The 23,878-nt window shown below is 30.4% G+C and overlaps 4 protein-coding genes across 5 annotated transcripts in view; 2 read left to right on the top strand and 2 right to left on the bottom strand.

Annotated features, from left to right (window-relative positions):
• Nucleotides 1-553: 553 nt before the first annotated feature.
• LOC120213044 (glycine-rich cell wall structural protein-like) lies at nt 554-1,521 on the bottom strand. The gene has a single exon (XM_039211189.1). The coding sequence runs from the start codon at nt 1,479-1,481 to the stop codon at nt 756-758; it is 726 nt and encodes a 241-aa protein (XP_039067120.1). The 5' UTR covers nt 1,482-1,521; the 3' UTR covers nt 554-755.
• Nucleotides 1,522-9,360: 7,839 nt separating this feature from the next.
• On the top strand, nt 9,361-11,875 carry LOC120213024 (ubiquitin-conjugating enzyme E2 32-like). Of its 2 annotated transcripts, XM_039211170.1 has the most exons (5): nt 9,361-9,566; nt 9,770-9,901; nt 10,017-10,101; nt 11,014-11,177; nt 11,250-11,875. In XM_039211170.1, the coding sequence occupies exons 1-5, from the start codon at nt 9,456-9,458 to the stop codon at nt 11,673-11,675; spliced, it is 918 nt and encodes a 305-aa protein (XP_039067101.1). In that variant the 5' UTR covers nt 9,361-9,455; the 3' UTR covers nt 11,676-11,875. The 2 variants fall into 2 exon arrangements, with proteins under 2 accessions (XP_039067101.1, XP_039067102.1); XM_039211171.1 differs by lacking the exon at nt 9,770-9,901.
• Nucleotides 11,876-13,435: 1,560 nt separating this feature from the next.
• LOC120213088 (protein high chlorophyll fluorescent 107-like) overlaps nt 13,436-23,878 on the bottom strand; it is a 28,346-nt gene continuing 17,903 nt past the window's right edge. Inside the window, 10 exon segments of the mRNA XM_039211231.1 lie at nt 13,436-13,741; nt 13,744-13,906; nt 14,021-14,197; nt 14,298-14,408; nt 14,612-14,857; nt 14,989-15,048; nt 15,131-15,436; nt 15,921-16,064; nt 16,349-16,635; nt 16,638-16,881. Of these exon segments, the coding sequence (XP_039067162.1) occupies nt 13,563-13,741; nt 13,744-13,906; nt 14,021-14,197; nt 14,298-14,408; nt 14,612-14,857; nt 14,989-15,048; nt 15,131-15,436; nt 15,921-16,064; nt 16,349-16,635; nt 16,638-16,851 (1,887 nt within the window). The 5' untranslated portion in view covers nt 16,852-16,881 and the 3' untranslated portion in view covers nt 13,436-13,562.
• Nucleotides 21,774-22,419, top strand: LOC120213089 (uncharacterized RING finger protein C57A7.09-like). Its single transcript, XM_039211232.1, has one exon. It carries the CDS (start codon nt 21,789-21,791, stop codon nt 22,416-22,418), a length of 630 nt encoding a protein of 209 aa, XP_039067163.1. The 5' UTR covers nt 21,774-21,788; the 3' UTR covers nt 22,419.

Below are 23,878 nucleotides of genomic sequence, written 5' to 3'. Positions count from 1 at the left end.
ATTTCTCAATCACGACAAAAAAGGATCTTCTTGATAATTTCTCCATTTTTCTCTTTCCTTCATTCCTGTGTTCTCTATTATATTAATTAAGAACAGGCAAACCAACAACCATCTCCTCATCAATTGTAACTTATCTCTCAAATCAAAAAAATAACAAGCATTAGTAGACAAAATAAATTTATTCTCATCAATAGCTTATATCATTCTTTGGTAGCAAGAGAGAAATCCTAAGCTAGCTTAGTAGCCAAGTGTCCGACTATTTATTTTTGAAATCATTTTTTCTTTTTTTTTTGATAAAATCAAATATATTGATGAAATTATAATAAATTCTAAGTCTAATTTAATGGTTAAGTGTATTAAAAGGTCCTAAGTTTAATTCTTTCCCTCTTGGTAGCAATCAATTTATTTTCGTAATTTAATTTTATTAAAAAAATAAAATAGTACTGACACATATTATCACGAATTATTTGAATGATATAAATAAAATTATTTATACATTATTGAATCCCGTAATTTATGTTTAAATTATTGTTTATTTTGGTCGTTCAAGAGCTGGTAAATCTCCTTAATACGAAGGCCTTCGAAATTAACTTTTGGAATATGAGGATGGATTACAAGTTTTGATAGAAACTAGAGAACTTTTTTATTTTGCTCAATAATATTAGTACGGCATTATGACATGCCATAGCAACGATACCATGCATTACTATGCACGTGTACACGTTACGCTATTTTTAGCATGCAACATTTTGCAACTAAAATCCCCCTCCAATTCCTCCACCACCTATTCCACCTCCCTTGCCACCTCCAAAGCCTCCCTCGCTTCCATGTCCTCCACCTGCACCACCACCAAAACCTCCACCTTTTCCTCCTCCAAAATCACCTCCTACTCCACCTCCATGTCCACCACCTGCACCACCTCCATGTCCTCCACCTACGCCGCCTCTAAATCCACCACCACCACCTACACCACCACCAATACCTCCTTCGTGTCCTCCACCTACACCGCCTCCAAAGCCACCACCACTACCTACACCACCTCCATGTCCTCCACCTACACCACCACCAAAACCTCCACCTTTTCCTCCTCCAATACCACCACCAACACCACCTCCATGTCCTCCTCCTACACCACCACCAATACCTCCACCTTTTCCTCCTCCAATACCACCTCCATGTCCTCCACCTACACCAACACCAACTCCTCCTCCTCCTCCAATGCCTCCACCTTTTCCACCTCCACCTCCACCACCTCCAAAACCACCACCAACACCGCCAGCTCCACCTCCTACACCACCACCTTTTCCACCTCCACCTAAACCACCACTATGGCCACCACCAATTCCTCCTCCAGCACCTCCACCAAAACCACCTCCATGGGTCTCCTTCTCAAGCTTTCGGCATTCTACTATCGCTATGGCAAACACAAATATCATCACAAACACTCCAAGTCTTTTGGAAATTAATTTCCCCATCCTCATCTTTCTTAAACGAAAACCAAATACCCCAAAGCTCTTTTTGCCAGTGTTGAGCATGAACTTAATTCAGCAAAGAACCTCTTATATACAATATCCATTGTACGTAATGTTGATACGCCATAAATGCATGCAGTTGATTAGTTGGAGAATTTTGTTTTATATTCACATTTACAGAACTTTTTAATTCGTTTAATGAAAATGCTCCAACTTTCAACTCGTTTTTTAAAAAACCTGATATGGCCGGTGATTTATAATTAATGTACTCAACCACTAGACTTATGCTCGCCAGGGCTGCACCACGACGATCACCACCACCGTCACAAAACCTCGACGACTCTGTCCTAAAGCTGTAATTTTGTGGGTTAAGCTTGAGTAGTGAGAAACTCGAGTTAGAGTTAAAACTTAAATTGAACTCGATTAAATACTATTAACTAAAAGGGAGAATTATTTTTTAGACGTCTTAGATTCTAGTAATTATATTTACAGAGTGTATATATTGTCAATACTAAGAAATATTATAAACATATATTATACCTTATGATCATCTCATACTATTCTAAAAAATGTATTATGAATTAATATATGATATATTAATAATATATAATTATATAATTCATTAATAAATTAGATAATTTATACATCATCACTAATTTTTAAAATTAAAATTAAAATTAATTTAATTTATTTTTATTTATGTGATATTATTTAATTCATTAAGAGTACATAACTCTAAGGGATATCTAAGGTACGACACCCTTAATATACAATTAAAGAAAGTCGTTACCGGAAATGTTAATATTTTTTTTTACCATTTTCAGTAAAACGCTACCTAAAACATTATTTTTTCTAATGAAAGTGTTAATATTGGCGCTACCTAAAATGTTTGACATTTCCGGTAAAACACTACCTAAAACATTATTTTTTTTACCAAAATGTTAATATTGAGTGCTACCTAAAATGTCTAACATTTCCGGTAAAGCACTACCTAAAACATTATTTTTTTCTACAGGAAATTAGGTAACGAAATTAACATTTCCGGTAAAAAATAATATTTTAGGTAGCGCTTTACCGAAAATGTTAAAAATATTAACATTTCCGGTAGAACCTTTCCTTAGCCGTATATTAAGATTGTCGTACAACAGAACTACCCATAACTATGTGTTCCATTATGTATCAAGTATTTATTGCATATAATTTTGAAGATGAAATAGTAATTTAATATTAAATAATAAAAGAATTATTACTTGATACATATGCTTATGTAAACTATTTTATATAACTAGTTTATTTTAACCTTTAATTTTAAAATTTAAAATTTTAATCCTAAAACCTTAAATTTTAAATCTTAAATTCTAAATATTAAAATCCAAAATCTTAAACCTTAAATAAAACACATAACATTCAAATAAACATATTCATATAAACTAAAATTTATATCATTTATATTAAATAAATTTCTACAAAAATATGAATAATTAATTAATTGAATACTAAAAAAAATCCCGTATTTGATTAAAAAATAATCTATATCTAAGTACAATCATAACTTCCGAGTAGAAATACCTCATTTAATTTATATTCAACTTGATTTTTTTATTACAACTAAAATATTATTTATTTCAATGTAAAAAATTATGTTTTTGATAAGATTTTTTATTACAATCAATAAATTTTTTAATTATAACTGATTTATTGTCGTAACCGTTTTTCTGCGGGGACAATCGTTTAATTGTTTTAAAAATAGTTATGATTTTTAATTTTGGAAAATAGTGTTTTTGAATTAAATTAGAATTGAAAAGAGTCGCCATCAACCTTTGGGTTAGGCAGGTCGAATACCTAAAAACGTCTTTTTAAAAAAACAATTTTATGAAAAATCATTTTTTTAAGACAGAAATTGGTCTGCGTTTTCCAAATATTCGATTAAAACGGGTTCGGGAGTCGGTTACGCGTGGGGAAGAATTAGCACCCACAGCGCCCAAAATTGGTACTGTGTCGCTTACACGTTGTCGTAAATGGTAGAAATAATCAATCAAATATAAAGTTAAATTATGATCCATTTATTGAATATTAATTAATTGCTTTAAATTAATAACTTAAATGAGGAAATTCAAACGACTGGAGTAAAACAAATAAATATTACAAATCTAAATACAAAATAGCAAAAAAAAAATTTAAACTTATAAAGACCAAAATAAAAAACTTTAGGAATCAAAATAACAAAATTAGAAAATTAAAAGACTAAAATGACACAACCAAAAATTTAAAGACTAGAATAATAAAAATATAAATTTTGAAGACCATTTTTGAGTATATATATATATATATTAAGGAAAATGTATATTTCAAACGAACTAAAATATAAATAAGTTCAACCAAAATATCATAAATTAATTAAAATTTATTATTAATATGTATTAAGTAATATATATACACACACAAAATATCATAATTAATTCTTACTAGATAAAAAATAAAGTAAATTAAAACTCAACATAATAGTAAAATATTAAACATATAATTAACAAAGAATCTAAACAATAGCAAAACCAAACAAGCAATACATCCAAATGGAATGAATGCTTTCAAAATAATGGTGGACCTCGTATAGTGGTGGAATTAAATAATGGATTCTTGATATCAAGTATTTGAAAATGGGTGCCACTAAAACTAAAAAAAAATAGCCTAGGTGCTCATCTCAAGGTTTTAAAAATTAAATATACACAACATGGGTGAAATTTAAATATTGATGAAAAATATACCGATTATTTTAAGGAAAAAAAATATGTATAATATAATATGGTCGAATTGAAACAAATAATATTTTAATGAAAACTTTATAAATAAACTTGAAACAAATAATATTATAACAATAACATGACTAAAATAGGATATTTAAAAATTTAGTGGTTAAATTGAACATAACCAAAAATATTATAACAATATAAATCAATGACTAAGATACAATAATTACGAACATTATAACTAAAGTCAAATAATAATATAACATATAATAGTGTGACTAAAATATAAATATTAAAAATAAAATACTTAAAACAAAATAAACATAACTTTATTTTATGACTTGAAAATAAGGATACAAATGCAGAAGGACTAAAAAGAAACATGCAGAAAATTAAAAATCAAATGTATAAACAAACAGAAACTAATTACATTACCAATTAGGACTGAAATTAAATTTGGATAAAGCATGGAGAAGAAATTAGAAATACAAAAATATTGATCTAAGGACTATAATATATAAAACTGAAATGTTAAAACTCAAAATAAGATAAATAAGACTTCATTTAATGACTATAAGGTATGGATACAAATCAACAGGGACTAAACGTGTAGTTATTCCATAAGCTAGGTGTATGGAACCTTACTATCCAAAACGGCACAGCATCCTTGTGTATTTTCCCATTTGCTAAATCCCTAGGCCACATTCCTTTTCCTCTTTACTTCTCCTCTTGTCGTTTTACACTCTAACTCATCACTTTTCTTTTCTTTCTCTTTCTAGCAGACAAGGCACAAGATGGAATTCACCATGGCCTTTGTCATCGGCTCCGTTGAGGAGTTAAACGACACTCCCTACTCTTTCGGGTTTTTTTTTCTTTTCGATTTAAGGTAAGTTTTTCGAATGGATTTTTTTTCAGTATTTTCTTACAGTTTTTTCTTTTTTTCCTTGTACTATCCCCTCTCTAATTATTTTTCATATTGTTTTCTCTTATTTGTGGGCAACTAGGTTAATTCGAAAATAATAAAAATGTATATTTATGTTGGTTTTTTTAATATATATATATTTCCATACCCTAAGAGAATCGAAAAAAAAATTTACTCAACCTAATCGAACATGCAATGATTTAAAGTGAACAAATCAGAAGAAAAAATGCATTAAAAATGATTAAAATAATAGGAAAAACAGTAAATAATTAATACCTTTTAGTCTGTTATTGCTTGAATATAGAGTTTACAGTGTGTCGTTTGCCAGAATTTTCTCCAATCCCTGTTTCAATATTTTTTTGTTATTCATATGCTCTCTGATCAGTGCTTTTTCCCCCTTTTTCTTATCAATTCCTCTTCTATTTTATTGTTGAAATCTTCATCGAATCTCTTTGGATGCATCTGCATTTTCTTTGCGTTTGGTATGATATTGATGGGTTATGTTAAATCATTAATTTTGCTTGACTTTGGTGCATGTGACTTTATGAATTTTGGTATTTGGTGACCAACATGGTGATGATGATGTTTCAACTTGCTCGAAGGTGACTCACCTTGGTGACTCGTCGGTGGAGAGACTTGGTACTGTTGTTGATAAGGGTCTGTTGGGTTGCTTATAATTGGGTCATATTTTGCCTGCACAAAAATATAAATAAACTTAATAATAATAATAATAATAATAATTTAATAATATTCTTTAACCCTATAAAAATGGTATCTACATTTATATTGTTTTTTAATCTTATATTAAGAGATTGTAATTTAGAATTTACCGCTTAAACTCTACTCGATCCTCTAAGTTGCTTCAAATAATCATTGAAAACATCAAATTCAAGTTTTCCATTGATGTTTACGGGCCAGTCGGCACTCAGCATTCAGTTTCAACGCGTTAGTTAATAATATGAATGATAGGTGCGCACGTGTCATGATATTAAATATTTAACACACTACTTTTTCTCGTGCATCCTTTATTTTTGGCCAAGAAATCAAGTAGTTCTCCCATGTGATGCGTTTAATTTGTCATTGAATAACTTTTGTTGTAGTTATTTGTAATAATTTGTCATTGAATAAAAATATTATTTTTTAAAAATACTCCATAAATACTTTTCTTTTAAAAAATCTAAATTTTTCTATTCTTCCTCTTTGATTGATAGACAACCATACTAATTTTGATATTAATCATTCAATATTTTTTTATTTTCTTATATTACTTTATTTTTATTTTAATTTTTTAGTTTTTAATAATTATGTTTAATGACACATTTTTCTCTCTTTATGACATGTTCTCTACTAGCACATTTTCAGTCCATGACAGTTGTTTTCATTTATCTTTTTTTCTCAGGGTTAAATTTAGTGCCTCCACGACTAATAAGATGAGATGTATTTATTATCATGTTGATATTCTTTACGTTGGACTCTCATTTTGAATTTGGATACTATTTGCATTTGTTAATAGTTTTCTCACGTCATTCGACTCTAATTTGTAAGTTATCGGTATCTTTCAATAACTTGATCTCCTTTTTTGTTCGTTTGCCGATGTAATTAGATCTATTTGTATCTATCTCTTTCTCGGGGGTTTTAGTAGGGTTTTTAACCTTTTCCTTGTAGGATCCTTGTGAGATCTTATGTGGCTAATTTTTAATGTAAGTGGTTATATGAAAATATCATAATTATGTGTTTAATTTATAATTATGATTATAAACTTTTATTGTATTTTTAAATATTTCTTTTTCTTTAATAAAACTATATGCTTCTATAAAAAAAACTTCAGTTGTAGTCTCTCTCTTATTATAAAGAACGAAAATTTGGCGATCTTTTTCATATCATTCAAAATTAAAGTGTTAATATAATATTTAATTATTAAATTTATCTTTAATGTTTAAATTAGTATTTTCTTTTTAAGTAAACCATATAATGCGGACGTTCCACAATGGTCCGAGCAGACGCAGATGGAAAAACATGGCATCTTGTTTGGAGATTATGTGTTATCAGGTTACATTTACATACATGGATGTTAAACAAAATGATATCGAGGATAAAAGAAATACGAAAAAAATGGGATATTGATACATGTAGTAGCGGATGCACCTATATTTTAGGGTGGATAATTGTTTAATTTGAAATTCGAATTTATTTATGTTTCTTGTTCATTTTATTAATTGTGCTACTTGGTATATACCTCATACAAAAAATTTATATATTAACACATATATATCCACTCTAAAAATATTTATTAATCGCATTAGATATAAAACAATGACTTTATCATACTTATGGTGACATATCTTATTTACTGCGTATGGAAGTAGTTGAGATGGTGACATATCTTATTTACTGCATATGGAAGTAGTTGAGATGTTGATTTGAGCTCTTATTTAGTTTTGAATCCGACCTATAGTCGTTTCACTTTTAATCGAGAGGATATGACTCCAACTATAGGAGAGTACATGGCCTTGCATCATTCGGAGAATGACCATGTAATAATCCGAAAGTCTGTTATCTAATTCCAACCAATCTCTTGATCAACGTTGGTATTATTTTGATAATAATCTTTTGAAGGGTTATGGGCAGAGATTTAAATAGCATTTTGTTATCGGAATAACGATCGTTATATAACGATAATTGTTACTATACGATTACAATATCCATAATAACAATAACTACATTATGCAATCGTGATTAACGCATAACCGAAAATACAATCACAACTATAATTTAATTCTCTGATTACCAGAACCTCAACCCTACTCAAGAAGCATAACCAACTCCTTTTACCTAAACCCCAAATTCATACATTAGAGAGATCCCAAAATCCATCTAAGCGTGTACCTAACTCTGTTACATCAATGCTCAACCCATTTTAGTAACCCCGCTCAAGACCATCAGTTTTATCCTGACCAAATAACAAGGGCCAAGTCTGGCAGAAACAATGAGTAGGTAAACGAGAGACTTCCTCTGATGACTAACACTTTCTTCGTTAGGGTCGTAAACAAGTCAAGTTTGAATATTATTGAGTTCAACTCGATTCAAAAAATACAAAATTGAGCTCGGCTATGCTTAAAAATTTACGAGCTTAAAATTTCAAGTTAAACTCGAACTCGAACTAAAAAAAATTAAAACTTGACTCGAAAACTCGTAAGTTTAAAATTTTCAAGCTTAATTTGAAATTGAAAATTGAAACTCGACTCTAACTCAAAAAAAATTAACATTTCTTATAAACTCAAATTTATAAATACTTAGTTTAAAGAATGATTTGTTGAGTTTATGCATGTCTTTTGTGAGGTTTGTTGACCTTATTTATAGAGGTTTAGTTATTAGTGATTTTAGTTCCACTATATTTAGATATTGAATAATAGCGACTTCTATTTTTAATACATAATATTTTTTTCTTTATTTATTTAAAACTTTGATATATAAATAATATAATAGGATAAATCATAATATCTTTAGGGTAAACTATGTGATTAGTCCCTTTTTTTAGGGTCTATCCGACTTTGGTCACCAATTAAAAATTAAGAGTAAATGATCCCTAACACTATCGGTCTGTCTAATTTAAGTCACCCTGTCGTTAACCTTTAACGAATATGTGACATAACTGAGGGACTAAAACCAAACGGAAGTTGACGACTGGGGACTAAAATCGAATGGATCGGTAATGTTAGGGACTAAAATCGAATAAATCGATAACGTTAGAGACTATATATCTTTAATTTTTAAATTGGTGACCAAAATCGGTAATACAAAAAATAAAAGGGACTATTCACATAGTTTACCCATTCCTTTAAGTTAATAGTTTCTTTTTCTCTATTTTATTTTATATACATCTTACTAAGTTTGACCTACTTTTATTATTAAAAATCTCTGAAATAAATAGTTAAAATTTTCGGCTGACATATTTTTAAAAAAATACTTATTAGAAATAAAGAAAATCATGACTTTGTTAATCCTTACAAACCTAAAGTTGAAGTCTTCAAAAAAAAAATTGTTTTAAATAAAAAAAACTCGAAACCAATAAGCACAAAAATCTATTTCCTACCCTCCAATAAAATACTGCCACGTCGGGCAACACGCATCAGATGACGTGTCGAGTCCACAGCTCAGCTCCGAACTTTTCCTTTTTCTCTCGATCTCGCATTTGAATAAATACTTAGTTTATATAGGGGGAGGTTAGTAAGTTGACGGGAACGGTGGTGGACCAGGTGGTAGCAGCTGCTGTTGTGCCTGTGGTGGTTTGATATTCGATCGGATCGTGATCCAATGGCTGAAGACAGGTACAACCTCAAGAATCCGGCGGTGAAGAGGATATTACAAGAGGTTAAGGAGATGCAATCCAATCCTTCTGATGATTTCATGAGCCTCCCTCTCGAGGTTTGTTTTTTTCCCCTTCAAATTTCAAAACTTTAGGGCTTTTTTGTGTTCCGATTTGATGATTCACGTCATGGATGGAACGTGAAGTTATTTGAGGTTTTTTTTTATTCGTTGTAAGAGGCAAATTGTTCGTTGATTTACGAGATTATTGAGGATTTTCATTATAATTTGGGTTTCCCCCCTTCTTTTGGATCGGTTTTCAGGAGAACATATTTGAATGTCAATTTGCAATTAGGGGTCCCAGGGATTCTGAATTTGAAGGAGGGATTTATCATGGAAGGATCCAATTGCCTGCTGAGTACCCTTTTAAGCCCCCTTCGTTTATGTTGCTGACTGTAAGCACTCACTTTATAAATACATACAAACATATACACATATACGCATCATTTTTGTGTTGGTAATTATCTAATTTGATGTGGTAACAAGTTTCTTTGCATGTCTAATTTTCAGCCAAATGGGCGTTTCGAAACCCAAACTAAAATTTGCTTAAGTATATCGAATCACCACCCGGAGCATTGGCAGCCTTCTTGGAGTGGTTAGTATTCATTTATCTTGAATGCAAACGCATAATTATGCTATAAATTGTACATGAGAATCATATCAGGATATTGAGTATAATGAAAAGTATTTGTATGTTGTAATTTTGATTCCATTGCTATCTGATGATGTTCTTCAAAAGCATTCGCAAAAATCTTACTAGCAACTATTGAATTGATGTAGTTCTCATTTGGTTTATAGGATCCGGATTAACTGGTTATTTATGAACCTTTGCTACACAAAAGCATTTAACAACCTCCATGACCTAAGCCTCTTCAGCTCTAGAAAACCAACTCGAGTTGTCCCGTTCATTGACTGACCATCAATATCAAATCTTACCAAAAATAGAACAGTGCAAGTGAATCCAACTCCATAGGCAATGCCACGAGAGCTGTACATTATCTTTTCTTCTTGATATGAATCTCATCTGTATTTACTTGCAAGTAAAAATTGCAAAACAAAAATAAATACATTTCAGATTTCTAATTCTCCTAATCAATCTGTGGTCTACCTTACTAGCTCCTCCCTATGTTGTTGAATGAAGTGATCAGCTGACCTAGCTGAGAAGCAACCATTTCTCTGACCATTTGAAAATTTTAAACCGGTATACTTGCATTTACACATTTTGGCATGTCCTTAATATGGGTTTCCTTTTCTTTTTCTGTATTTTGGATTGGATCCAAAAGGTTTTGTGTGATTATTTAAGAGCTGAAACCTTGTTGAGTAAAAAGAGTTTGATTAGTGAAATTTGAGAAATTACACATTGCCCCCAATCTTTATGAAGTACAAGATGCCTGTTGAATGACAATAAATTAATTTTAACCTATTCAGTGAATATGTGTACATTCTGTTTTAGCACGAACAAAATTTATAGATAAAACATGGCTAATCTAGCTGTTGGTGTTGATAGTGAGGACTGCTCTAGTGGCACTGATTGCTTTTATGCCCAGCAGCCCAAATGGTGCCCTTGGTTCTCTAGATTATAAGAAGGAAGAAAGACATGCTCTTGCCATCAAATCTCGTGAAGCTCCACCCAAATTCGGGACTCCTGAGCGCCAAAAGCTTATTGATGAGGTATGTTTTGCATAAATTACACCTGGATTAGGTGATTTTGGTTCTCTGTTAAAAATCTTTTTGGTGGCACAGATTCATGAATATATGTGGAGCAAGGCACCCCCTGTTCCTCAACTAAGCCCTTCACAGGCCTCAAAAGAACACCCTACCAACAGTGATGGAGGACCTCAGGCTAATCAGCAGGATTCTGTTAATATGGTTGCTGAGAACAGACCACTGAATCAGCAGGATTCTGTTGAAGAAGAGCCTCTGGCTCCAGCCAATGCTAATCCAGGCAACGCTGAAATGAGGATGAGGGCAGCAGTGAGCGAGATTCCTGCCAGGGAACCCAGTCATCAGCAGCTGCGAAGGCCGCCAGAGATGAGGGTTCAGAGATCTGCTGACGACCGCTTGTTTACATGGGCAGCTGTTGGACTTACCATTGCAATCTTGGTTCTTTTGTTCAAGAAGTTCACGAAATCTAGCGGACCTGGTGCTGTTTTCATGGGTGGTTCATAGTTCTCCCGGCAAGGATGTCGGTTGAGCTGTACTTGCTTTGCAGGATTAGTTCAACAAGAAGTAAGAAACCTATTAAAGACACATTGATTTGAATCTATATAGTGAATCAATCTGTAATATATATTATACCAGCTTGGTAAATTTCAGCTACTGTAATTAACAGTGAATGTCAACAATGGATTATCATATTTTTTATGCAAGTATAATCTCTTATTTTAATAAAAATAGAAAACATTTAAAATTATTATAAACTTTATAAATTAAATATATATAATTAGAATATTATTTATAATTATTGATGTAATATATTTGTCATTCGAAATTATAATAGATCGTATAAGAAAAAGGGTTAAACTCTATATAAAACACTCAAATAATAGAGACAAATCAATAAACGAACTTAACAAAGAAATAAACTATTGAAAGATTATTGAAAATTATAAATTAAAAATAAGTATCGTATTTACGATAGTAACCTGTATATTTAAAACTAATTTGAGGATCTAAAATATTAAGGATTAATATGATTATAAATAAGTGTTATTTTGATCAACTGAAACGATATCAAATTCAATCCAAAAAAGTTGATGAAAAAAAGTTTAAACGAACGAAAGACTATCATAGAAACATAGAAAAACACGTTGTAAAGATAAAATTATTAGAAAATAAAGAATAAAAAATAGATATGTGATATAAGAAATTAAATGATAAACTATGAATATAGGTGATCAGTGACCAATATCAATATTGTCATTATTAAAGAGAAGAAAAAAAGAAGTGAGAAGTGGCTAACCCTAAAAATAAGATGGTGATTATGCTGTTGATTTTTTCTGTTTTCAACCATCAGATAGAATTTGAATATATAATTTACGTTCATAGATAGTTTCCTCACGACGATCGAGTCTGATTTGCGGTTGTCGGTAGTCTTTCAATAATTTAATATCTTGTTGTGATTAGTTTGCCGATGCAATCAGATTTATTCGTATATGTCTTTTATTAAGTTTTTTAAATGAATTTTAAATTTTTTTATTGTATGATCTCAAGAGTTTGATTTATTGTATCAGTAATTATAATAAGTATTCTAATTATGGGTTATGATCCACTTACACAATGTAAATCTCTTTAGTTTTACATAGATTTAGAACCGTCAGATACGTAAAAATAGATGACTGAAATTGACTCGTTTTTTTTCCTATAATGAATATATTCTCATTTTCTACTGTTAATCTCAGTCATCTATTTTCACTCATCCAACTGTTCTAAATCTGTGTAAACCTAAATGATCTTTTCTCTCTAATTATATGTTTAATTCATATCATTATAATATTAAATATTTTTTTTAATAAAACTAACCACTCTATTTACACAGAAAATATAGTAATAAAGATTAAAGTCATAGAATTATTCAAATCCGATTCTAAGTACTACAAGTTGTAGTAAACTACTATTAACCCATGATTTATTTATTTCTTTAATCAAAGACGTCCATTAAATATCGAATTCAGGGATTATATTTACCAAAAAAAACATATGGGGTTATTAATTTAATAATTTTGATATTCTTAAGTGGCGTCCTTAGACAATAGACATATTATGTAAATCTAACATCTCTGTTCTTGATTTTAATAGATCATTACATTGCTTCATTTGATTTAAAAACTAAAATATATACAAATTTGGCATGTTCAGCATTTGGACATCAGTCTCAAATACTCTACAATTGGTATACATCTTGAATTGTAACTTTGTGAAGGTGACAATACCATACTAGCTTTCTTTTTCCAGTTTCATAGTGTGCCTAAGAAGCATCCATTGCTGCATCTTAGATAACAATATATATATAAATATTCAAGTATGCTTCGGCAATCGCAATCGTGGCCGTAACTTTTATAAGCTCCGTCGAGGCAAAGTTATGGTGGTTCTTCCCTGTGATTTCCACATTCTTGGAGATTTTACTCTCTTAGGAGACAAATTTCCGGAGTTCTCCATCAAAACGTCTAGCTTTGACGGATCTAACGATAAAGCATCTTCGATGAAAGCATCCAGATTGAATCCACTTCGGTTTCGATATCGTCGCCATTTTCATTAGCTCCTGCATCTTTCAAAGGCTCCTTTGCTTTGTTGCTAAGGCCTTGATCCAAGTTCAGGAATCTCTTTATGCTGTCAAGTGCAGGGTCAATGACATCTAAAAATCCCATCACCCATGAAGCATCGTCCACGACTTCGGTACGCTGTCACGTTCAATCGAAAATCATTTACAAGTTCTTGACACCTTCCGGATTCTAAGGAACTCAAAATTAGAAGGAAAAAAAACATTTCTTGTTCATTTTTCCCTGTACACTGACCTGCTGGAAATAGAGGTTACGGATTTCTTCAGCACGCACAGAATTTCCTTGGTCCTCCTCCAATGCTGCCCATGTCATCCATGTTACATAACTCTGCGAATTTATATTGAGGGACGATCGAAATAACCTTCTAGCCGCCGATAAGTTGCCGGCTCTTTGTTCCAAAACACCCCAAGCCTACAACAAATGGCGATTAGTTTAAATATATGCAGCAAGCAGGCAGAAGATTATCTTGTATATCAGTATGCCGCATATCATGTTATGTATTATCGATTACCTGTAAGCATCGAGCAGCACTTTCAGTAGTTGAGTCAATCGAAAGAGCTCTTTGGTACAACTCCCTTGCTGTTGATATATTCCCTTCCTTCCATTCCATCCAGCCCCATGCCTGGCGAGCTCAAATTATCAGCAAAGAATCAGTTTTCAAGTGGATGCATAGACAAATGTATTTGAACCGAAATTAAACAAAACATCGTCGAAAACGGACAAAAAGATGATTCCTCGAAGACTAAATAATGACACTATAGTCTATAAGCTATATGTCCACACAAGCAGAAAACTAGCATTTGGAGAGCTTAAAGGATTTCTTACAATCCACACTGGTTGGTGCCTCGGGTCCAGCTCAGAGGCTCTCCTAAACAAAACACGAGCTAGATTTGCGGTCGAGTGTTTATATTCCAACAACGCAAGAGACTGAAGTAAAACAGGATCTCGTGGGTTGAGTGCATGGCCTATCTTCAAAAGTTTTCTTCCCATGTCAACATTGCCTATATTAGCTTCAAAAACTCCCCAAACATGCCATGCAAACCTGTTCTTGGGGCTCGCTTGGACTGCTTTCTGCAGATTAAAACACATATCAGCCATGACAGTAAAATCGCAAAGAAAAATCAGTTGTGATTTGGCTTTCAAAGTGAAAATTATGCTCGAATCCCATACTGACGTATCTCTTGTTAAGTAGGAAGGATTACCTCAAATAGTAGCCTAGCAGCACGATTGTTTTCCTGTTTCACCTCCAATTGTGCCCATGCCTGAATATGACAATAAGAAAGACTTAATTGAAGCATATTTACATTCGAAATAAGTCGAGGTATGCCGCACTATAAGACTTACAAGCCAACTGGCACAGCTTTTTGGGTTGCACTTGGTGGCCTGCCTGAACAAGTACCGAGCCTGCTCGTACCTATTTGCTTTAGCTTCAAGCAATGCAAGGGTTTGATAGACATACTCATTCCCACCACAAAATTTGAGACCTTTAGCAAGCAGATGCCTTGCCTTCTTGACATTCCCCTGTTTTAGCTCTAGAACTGCCCATCCATGCCAGGCAGCTATGTGTCTTTTGTCGGCAACGGTGGCCGCATCGAAAAGTTCTCTCGCCCTTCTTATATTCCCCATCTTATTCTCCAACACAGCCCAGCACTGTTTGAAAGAGTATAAAAATGTTGTCAACTCTATATAAGAAAATAACAACAGAAATTGACCGTGATTCTTTATATTGATTCATGGATCTGAGCTATGCTTGCAGTAGCATAGAACCATACACACATTAAGGCTAAGATCCGCAATGGCCTCGGTCAAAATTTTAATAGCTCGCATACAAATAAGTAACCAACGAAAAGCTTCCTCTACGCTTCCGTTCGTCGAATCCAAACAAGCCAGACTATGTGAAATTACGAGTCTTAATCCCCCAAGAACCGTCTCACAATTCTCAAATGGATAAAAGAGCACATTTGCAAATGTAAATCCAATAATGCATCAATGGCAATGAACATCACAATGGTACAGGTTTCGTTTTGGAGTTTGTAGCATGAACTTCAACTTGAAAAAGAACAGACATCAATGAATTTGCTCATTCATTGCAGAGAATCAATGATGGCATTATCAAAGAAAAAAAATGCAAAACCTGCCAAATGTAGGGATTCTCTCCTTGTGTGGCTTGGCTACCTCTCTCGTATACAGCTCTCGCATCGGCCTTTTTCGATTGCTTGCCCAATATCTTCCCCAATGCTACATATGATCTCCCATCTTCTGGCCAATAGTATATACACTACCAACAAAAATACAAAAAACCCATTAACAAAATCTCCATAGAATCCCCCAATAAGCAACTCAAAAGCTCAATGCAACACTATGAAAATCACTAGAACCATGTAGCCATTAAGATTCTAATCGAACAGAGTCGAGCTCCATCCAATTCCAATCTAAACTCGAGTTTTCAAACTATTGGAGCTCGGCTTATTTAAGCTTCTTTACACGATCTATATACTCATACTTAAAGTTCAAGATTAAAATACATGTATATATAATTCTATTAATCTAGCTACCCTTTACCTTCTTCAATATCTTTTGAGCTTCATCGTATCGAAACTTCCTGGCCAAAACCCTGGCTTTATACAATGCCAAGTCCAAGTTCACCGCAAGCGGCTTCTCTTGAGCACCACCGGAGAACTCGCCTCTTTCGGGTTCGAATATAGGCATCTTCTTAGCGAAGTTTTCGAGACCAGCATCTATACCCGATGGTTTCGAAACGCCGTCGTTTCCGTCATCTTCTTGACCATCTTCTTCTTCAACGGGGACATCCATGGCTGGCCTTCGAACAACGAGGACCTTCTTGAAGTGTCTTTGTCGGCTTCCGAAGGGAGTTGGAGGTCGGTTTCTTGGTCCAGAACTGGGACAGACGGTGAGTTCGTAGCGCTGCATGGAGGAAGGGAGAGGAAAAGGCGAGTTTTGAAGGGAGGGAACGATTTGAAGGAGGGTTTTTTGGGGTTTTGAGGAGGAGAAAAGAGAGGAAAGTTGGGTTTTGGCGAAGAAGATGAAGGGGAGAAGAGTCGCATGCTTCTTCTTCTTCTTTTTTAAGTCTTTTTACTTGTGTTTGGTTTTAACTGATAAAACTGTCTAATTTTTCATGGAGAACGTTGGGCGGACAGTGGAGAAGAAGAGTTGCTAATGACAATTATGTCCTTTCTGCATGTTAATTTTTCAGATAGTTTGGGGTAATTACGTAATTGGGACACAACAGATGTGGTGTAAGAACAACCACGTAAGTCGCCCTTTTTCAGAGGCTCAGATTCTCTCATCCTACCCTTTACTTCTACAATCCTACATGGCCGCCTTTTATTGGTGTATAATCAAATTGTCAATATCTAAAATGATATATATATTATATATATATATATATATATGAAAATTATACACTATTTTTTCGATACCGTTTAACATTATTAATGATGAACACTATTAATTTAATTTATAAAAAATTAAAATTTTAAATTTTTTTACATATAATTATAAATTATTTAAAAAAGTAAATTATTTAAAATAAAATATTAATTACATTATTTTTTATAATTTTTTGAGTAAATTGTATTACTGATTACTTAACTATTGCTTTTTTTATTTTGATCATCATTTTTTAAATATTATCAATCAGATCATCCAACTATATAAATACATTCAGCTAAACCACTTATCATTAACATTTAACGGAAATGCCGATGTAGTTAGTAAAATTAGTATAATACATATTTTATCCTCAATATTTATAAATTCTATCAATTTTGTCATAATTTTAATTTAATTTAATTTAATAAATTTAATATATATTAAGTGGTGAGACATGTCATTAAAGGATATTTTATTAATTTTAATTATTTAATTATTTATTTTATCTTATATTTAATCAGGTGGTCTTCTTATCAAAGTAAAACACAATATAAAATATAATTTGCTTTTAAGGGGAATCGAACTAATTTTTATGAGCATCAAAAGGCACACCTAAACCACTGGGTTACACCACTCACTTAGTAAGTTTTTACAACATTTGATATCTCTGGTTTCTAGCTAAATACCATATAATATAAAGAAAACAAATTGAAAGGAAAATAAGTGACGGGAGGGAATTAAACTTGGGTCTCATGAGATGTTTGGGTGAGTTATTACTACTAGACCAACAATTAATTTTGACTCATGTCTCACAACATATTACATTTACCTATTATAACGAAAACAATAAAATGAATTAAATCTTACTTTTTTTGGAGAATATATAAACACCAAAACTATTTAAGCAAATTTAGTCAATAATTTATAAATATACACATTTTAAAATATAATTAATGTAAGATTTAAAATTATAACAAATTTAATATTTTAAAATAAAATTCAATGTGTATAAATATAAATTTAGTATTTTAAAATAAATTTGAAATTTAAAAAATCAATTTCACCAAATTCATATTCTAAACTATATTTATTTTTTATATAGTTAAAGAATAATCTTAATTTTTTAACATAATTATTTTATATATTTTTTCTTTATATTTAATCGTTAATTATTATATATAGATAATAAATATTATTTAAAAATATAAAAATCTAATTTTTTTTATTTAAAAAAAAACTCAATTTAACGATTATATATAATATTGTAAACTTTAATCAAATATAGGGTTTGAATCCCCTTAAAACTATGTTGGTATCCTTTTTTTCTTGCCATTAGTTATAACAACTTACATATAAAAGTTTGTAAACAATTACTAAGTGAAGGGCCTAGCCTAGTGGTTCAGGTGTGTTTTGGTGTGCTACAAATAATTGGTTTGATCCCTCTTAGAAGCATATCATATTACTTGTCACCACCTAATTAGAGATTAAATTTATTAAATTGAATTAAAATATGACTAAATTGATAGAATTTATAAATATTGAGGATCAAATATATGATTATACAAATTTTAGTAATTGCCACGTCAGTATTTCCGTTAAATGTTAACGACAAGTGGCTTGATTGAATGCATTTAAATAGTTGGATGACAAGATTGAAAAAATTTCAAAAATGATGGTCAAAATGAATAAAGGCAATAGTTAGGTGGTCAATAGTATAATTTATCCAAAAAATTATGAAAAATAATACAATTATTATTTTTATTATAAATAATTTATCTTAAGATTTTTAACTAATTTATAATCATACATTGTGAAAATTAGAATTTTAAATTTTTATAAATTAAATTAATGGTGTTCATCGTTAGTGATACTCATAAGTATTTTTCAAGTGTGACTAACTCATCCATATAAATATTCCTTTCTCCGCTAAATTACTATTAATATAAATCAAGCCATCTCAATATTTTAAAAAAATGATTAATATTTTTAAAAGTTTTAAATTTGAGTATAATATCTACAAAAATATTTAAATATTTATTATAAATAATTAATAATTTTTGAAACATATTTTATGTTATAATCACCCAAATTTAACAAAATGTCAATAAAATATTTTCATTTAAATTTAAACAAGTGGCAACATTTCTTTCACTTTTTTTTCTTTTTTGTGTTTCCATATCTTCAGCCGGTCCTTCTCAAATGCAAACTTCCATATTCGGATGGCGTTTTCCGTTCACATCACATACTACAAAATAAATTAATCAACACAAATCGTGAACAAATAGCCCATCTGTTTTTTTAATATTATTTAATCAGTAGTATTTAATTTATTAATTAATTATTTTAGGTTAGATTTTATAAATATTTTTTACGTCAATAATTTTTATAATATAATTTTCTCTATTAACAAACGTTAAATTTAAATTCTTAATTTTATTTAAAAGATTTAATGTTTTACCCCACTAAATCAAACGGTTATTGATAAATATTCATCTAATTTGATACAATAAACTCAAAGATTATAAATGGCTGTAATTTACGTTAATAAAAGCTAAAATAAGTCTAACATATACGTAAAATGAAAATCATACACAAAATAAATAAGGGTAAATTCACTATAAATCACCGAGTTATATTAAAATAATTATTTTGTTTATTACATTTTTTGAAAATATAAAATAGTTATTAAGTTTTTGAACAACCTTAATAACCATTTTATTATAATTTAATAAATTTGCACAAACTCCAGTAATCTCGGTGGTAAAGAAATTGTTTTATTTCTTAAGGTTTCAGGTTCAAGCATCAGGAATGTCAAAGGTATGAGCATTCAATGTCAAATGGTTGAGAGTTATTTTGAACATATACTATATTGTACTTACCAAAATTTAATAAAAAAAAAGTTATTTTGCCATTTTTAAAATTTTATTGATCAAAATAATTATTTTAATATTATTTATTGATCTCTAGTGTACTTTTCTAAATTATTTTTTCAAACATACACTACATTGTACTTACCCAAACTTAGTAAAAAAAGTTATTTTGCCATTTTTAAAATTTTATTGATCAAAATTATTATTTTAATATTATTTATTGATCTCTAGTGTACTCTTCTAAGAAATGACCATCCAGCTCAGTTGGTAGAGCACAAGGTTCTTAACCTTGAGGTCGTGGGATCGAATCCCACGGAGAGCATTTCATAATTCAGAGGTCTCTTACGGAAGCTGCTCTCAACCTGGTGTTGGGGTTAGCCTGCTATCTTACCTCCCCTTTACTCCATACATATGGAAAAAAGGGACAACCATAGTGTACTCTTCTAAATTATTTTTTGCTTGATCATCCTAAGCCTGTAAGCCATTATTCATTTAATATTAATTTTAAAAAATATAACTTTTAATTAAAATTAGGGTAAATTATACTATTAATCACTAACTTATTATTTATTTTCTATTTTAATAATTAAACTGTTATTTTTATAAAATTGTTATAATTTTTATTATTAATCTAGAGTGATTACAATATATTATGTGTTCTAAAAAAAATTAATCATTTGACAATTAAAATTCAACAGTATTTAATGCTCGAATCTAAAATCTTTGAAGATAATAATCACCTCTTTAATCTAATCAATAAGTTAGTCTGATATGTGTCATTGTTAAAAAAAATAATTTATTATTATTATTAAATAATAGTAACATTCATTATCGCTTTGAAAAATTGTATGCAAGACTTGACAGTGTCGAGAAATCTAAGCTAAGGTCACCCGGTTCGGTTTAATTTATCCAATTGGGTTAAACCGATTGAGCTCAGATGCTTTAATTCGTTCGCCAAATTACCGACAACAAGAAACAAGGAAAGCGCGTAAAAAAGATTTTAAAAAAATACTCCTCTAGTACTACTAAAATTATTTTTAATTATTTTTTAAAAATATTTTTTAAAATTTTAATCATAATTATTTAACGTGTTGAAATAATTAAATCTTATAAAATTTATACCGAAAAAACTACTCAATTTTCATTAAAAAATTTACTCAATTAAAGTTTTTAAATATTTTTAATAATAAAATTTAAATAATAAATTATTAAAATTAAAAGTATTTTTAAAAAACACTTTTTTAATGAGATAAAAAAATAAAATAAAATACAGTAAAGGGTCATTAAATTATGATAAAAATTTAATCAGTAATTTTTCATATATTATAAAATGCTGATTAAAATTATTAAATTATTTTAAAATATTATAAATAATAATAAATTTTAAAAAAATAAGATTATTTTATAATTTTTTAATAAATTTAAAAAGTATAATAAATAAAAAATATTTTAATATAATTTAATAACCTCCGATACATTACCTTAAATAATGAAAACAGTTATTTTCACGGCCGACAGTAAGCCGCACTTTTTTCTTGGATAAGTTTAAGCCGCTTTTTTCTGAGTGTTGTATTGGCGTTAGTATAAAACAGCTGATTTTCAGGGCCGACTCAATTCCTTCCCTGCAAAGTTGTCAGCCGCTTTTTTTCTTGGATCTTCGAGTTTTTGTCTGTTATGAAATCCACTTTCTTCTTTCTCTTTAATAAATTAGATTGTTTCGTTTCACTTTTTCCTCAATAATGGCAGGCGACAATTGTAGTTCCTCTCATGTTTCGGACATTACATCTTCGTCTCCTCCAATGTTCGAAATCGAGCTAAGGACAACGTTTATCATAGTGGAGAGAAACGGCGGCGTTAACGGTGAAGTTCCCATGGAGGTGGGGAGGATTATTTCTCACGTCATCCACGATTTCCCTTTGGAAGATCTGATTAACGATGGGAACGGCGCCGTTTTGGACATGTTCAACTCGATGCGCATCCCGGTTCAGCCGTCGAAGGTTGAAAAAATAGCGGCCTCCGCGGTTCGGTTGGCGGTGGCTGCGAGGGATGGAGGGTGCAAAGTTTTGAGAATGCGGGTGCAGGTTGAGGCGGTTGTCGACGAGGTGCCTGACTTTGGGAACGATGATGAAACAGATGATGAAAATGAAGAGGAAGAGGCCGAGGCGACAACGAAGGCGGCGGTGGCGGAGAATCTGGTGAAAGTGATGGTTGAAGGGTCGGGAAAGGATTGTCCGATATGTTTGGAAGAGTTGGAGGTGGGTTCGGAAGGTGTGTGCATGCCTTGCTTGCATGTTTTTCATGATCATTGCATTGTGGCTTGGCTCCACAAAAAGAAGCACTGTCCTTGTTGTCGTTTTAAGTTGTCTTAGGTCCAAGTTAATTAGTTTCACCTCAATTAGCATCGTTGTACTTATAATATATATAATAATATAAGTTTAATTATGTTTAAATATATAAAGCATTTTCGTTTGTTCGTGTCTGCATTATTTATAATTAAAAAAAATTAAATATATATTACATTGTAAATACTTTATATTATTTAAATATATATATATATATAATATTTTATAATTTATAGATAAAGATCAGAGTTGATGAAAAATTTTCGAGGCTTTGAATAGAAGTTAAAAAAATACTCCCTCCAGAATGAAAGCATATTTCATTATTTAAAAAAAATAATTTATTATTTTATTAATAAATTTTAAAAATATAATTAAATTTTATCAAAATATTACTTTTATTGTTGTATTAAGAAAATATCTTAAATAAACTAAAATAGTACTGACTTGTAATATTATTTAACACATTATTTTATTATTTTATGAAGATTGAAGATGAGACCCTAAGCAGGAGCTCATGGTGTTCCCATGAGCCGACTCTGATAAGGAAAATATTAAAATAGTTTAAACACAGTGGTGAATAGGGAGACGAGACTTAAATTCAACTAATTTTGATCTAATCCAACTTAATAAGGTCGAGTTTTCTTTAATTAGATTTATGTTTAGGTTTAGGTTTAGGATGAAAATACTCGATTCGATCAAAAAAATAATATAATTATATTTTATATATTTAGAGATAATTACAATAATATCACTTTCTATATTATTTTTTACAATTAATTCCCTAATTTATCAAATAAATTTAATATATATATATATATATATATATATATATATATATATGTTTGCTTCAGATTAGGTAGGGTACTAGTTTTATTTCAAATGACAGGCAGGGTTTCCGGTTTGGTGAAACCATCATGAACTCGGGTCGAGTCGAATTTTAGGTGGAGAGTGTATTATTTTTTACTCGGGTCAGGTTAGTCAAAAATTATGACCCATACCCATCTCTAGTGGTGAATCCAAGAATTTTATTCGATAAATTATCTATTTTACTGATTATGTCTACTATGAAATTTTATTTAAATTTTATTTGTACTCATCTTATATAAAATTTTATGTTATTAATATATGTATATTAATTCTAAAAATTATTTATATTTTTGTCATTGTTTACATATTATATAAAAAATCAAATTTTTATATTTCATAAATTATAATATCAATGAATTTGAATATTATTTATCACATTTTTCAACATTATATTTAAAGTAATATTTTAACTTTTAATATCAAAATCTAACACTTAAAATCAAAATCATAACTTTTATAAATTCTTTAACAATATTTTCAACTACAATAATAGAAGTAATACTTAAGACATATAAACTTTTATTTTAAAAAGATTATAAAAATAAAATAAAAAGATAATTAAATTTATTTATAAAATTACACTCAATTAAACCTTAATAAAAAATTATGAACATCACACA

This window comes from Hibiscus syriacus, unplaced genomic scaffold (assembly GCF_006381635.1).
Source record: "Hibiscus syriacus cultivar Baekdansim isolate YM2019G1 unplaced genomic scaffold, ASM638163v2 tig00110020_pilon, whole genome shotgun sequence".
Classification (NCBI taxonomy): domain Eukaryota; kingdom Viridiplantae; phylum Streptophyta; class Magnoliopsida; order Malvales; family Malvaceae; genus Hibiscus; species Hibiscus syriacus.
Note: the sequence above shows the minus strand (reverse complement) of the source record. Positions and strands in the feature narration are given on the sequence as shown.

Coding starts and splice junctions, on each gene's coding strand:
- LOC120213044 (XM_039211189.1), bottom strand. CDS start 1,481: ATGAGGATGGGGAAATTAATTTCCAAAAGACTTGGAGTGTTTGTGATG.
- LOC120213089 (XM_039211232.1), top strand. CDS start 21,789: ATGGCAGGCGACAATTGTAGTTCCTCTCATGTTTCGGACATTACATCT.
- LOC120213024 (XM_039211170.1), top strand. CDS start 9,456: ATGGCTGAAGACAGGTACAACCTCAAGAATCCGGCGGTGAAGAGGATA. Junction 9,567..9,769: donor TCATGAGCCTCCCTCTCGAG/GTTTGTTTTTTT, acceptor ATCGGTTTTCAG/GAGAACATATTTGAATGTCA. Junction 11,178..11,249: donor GCCAAAAGCTTATTGATGAG/GTATGTTTTGCA, acceptor TTGGTGGCACAG/ATTCATGAATATATGTGGAG.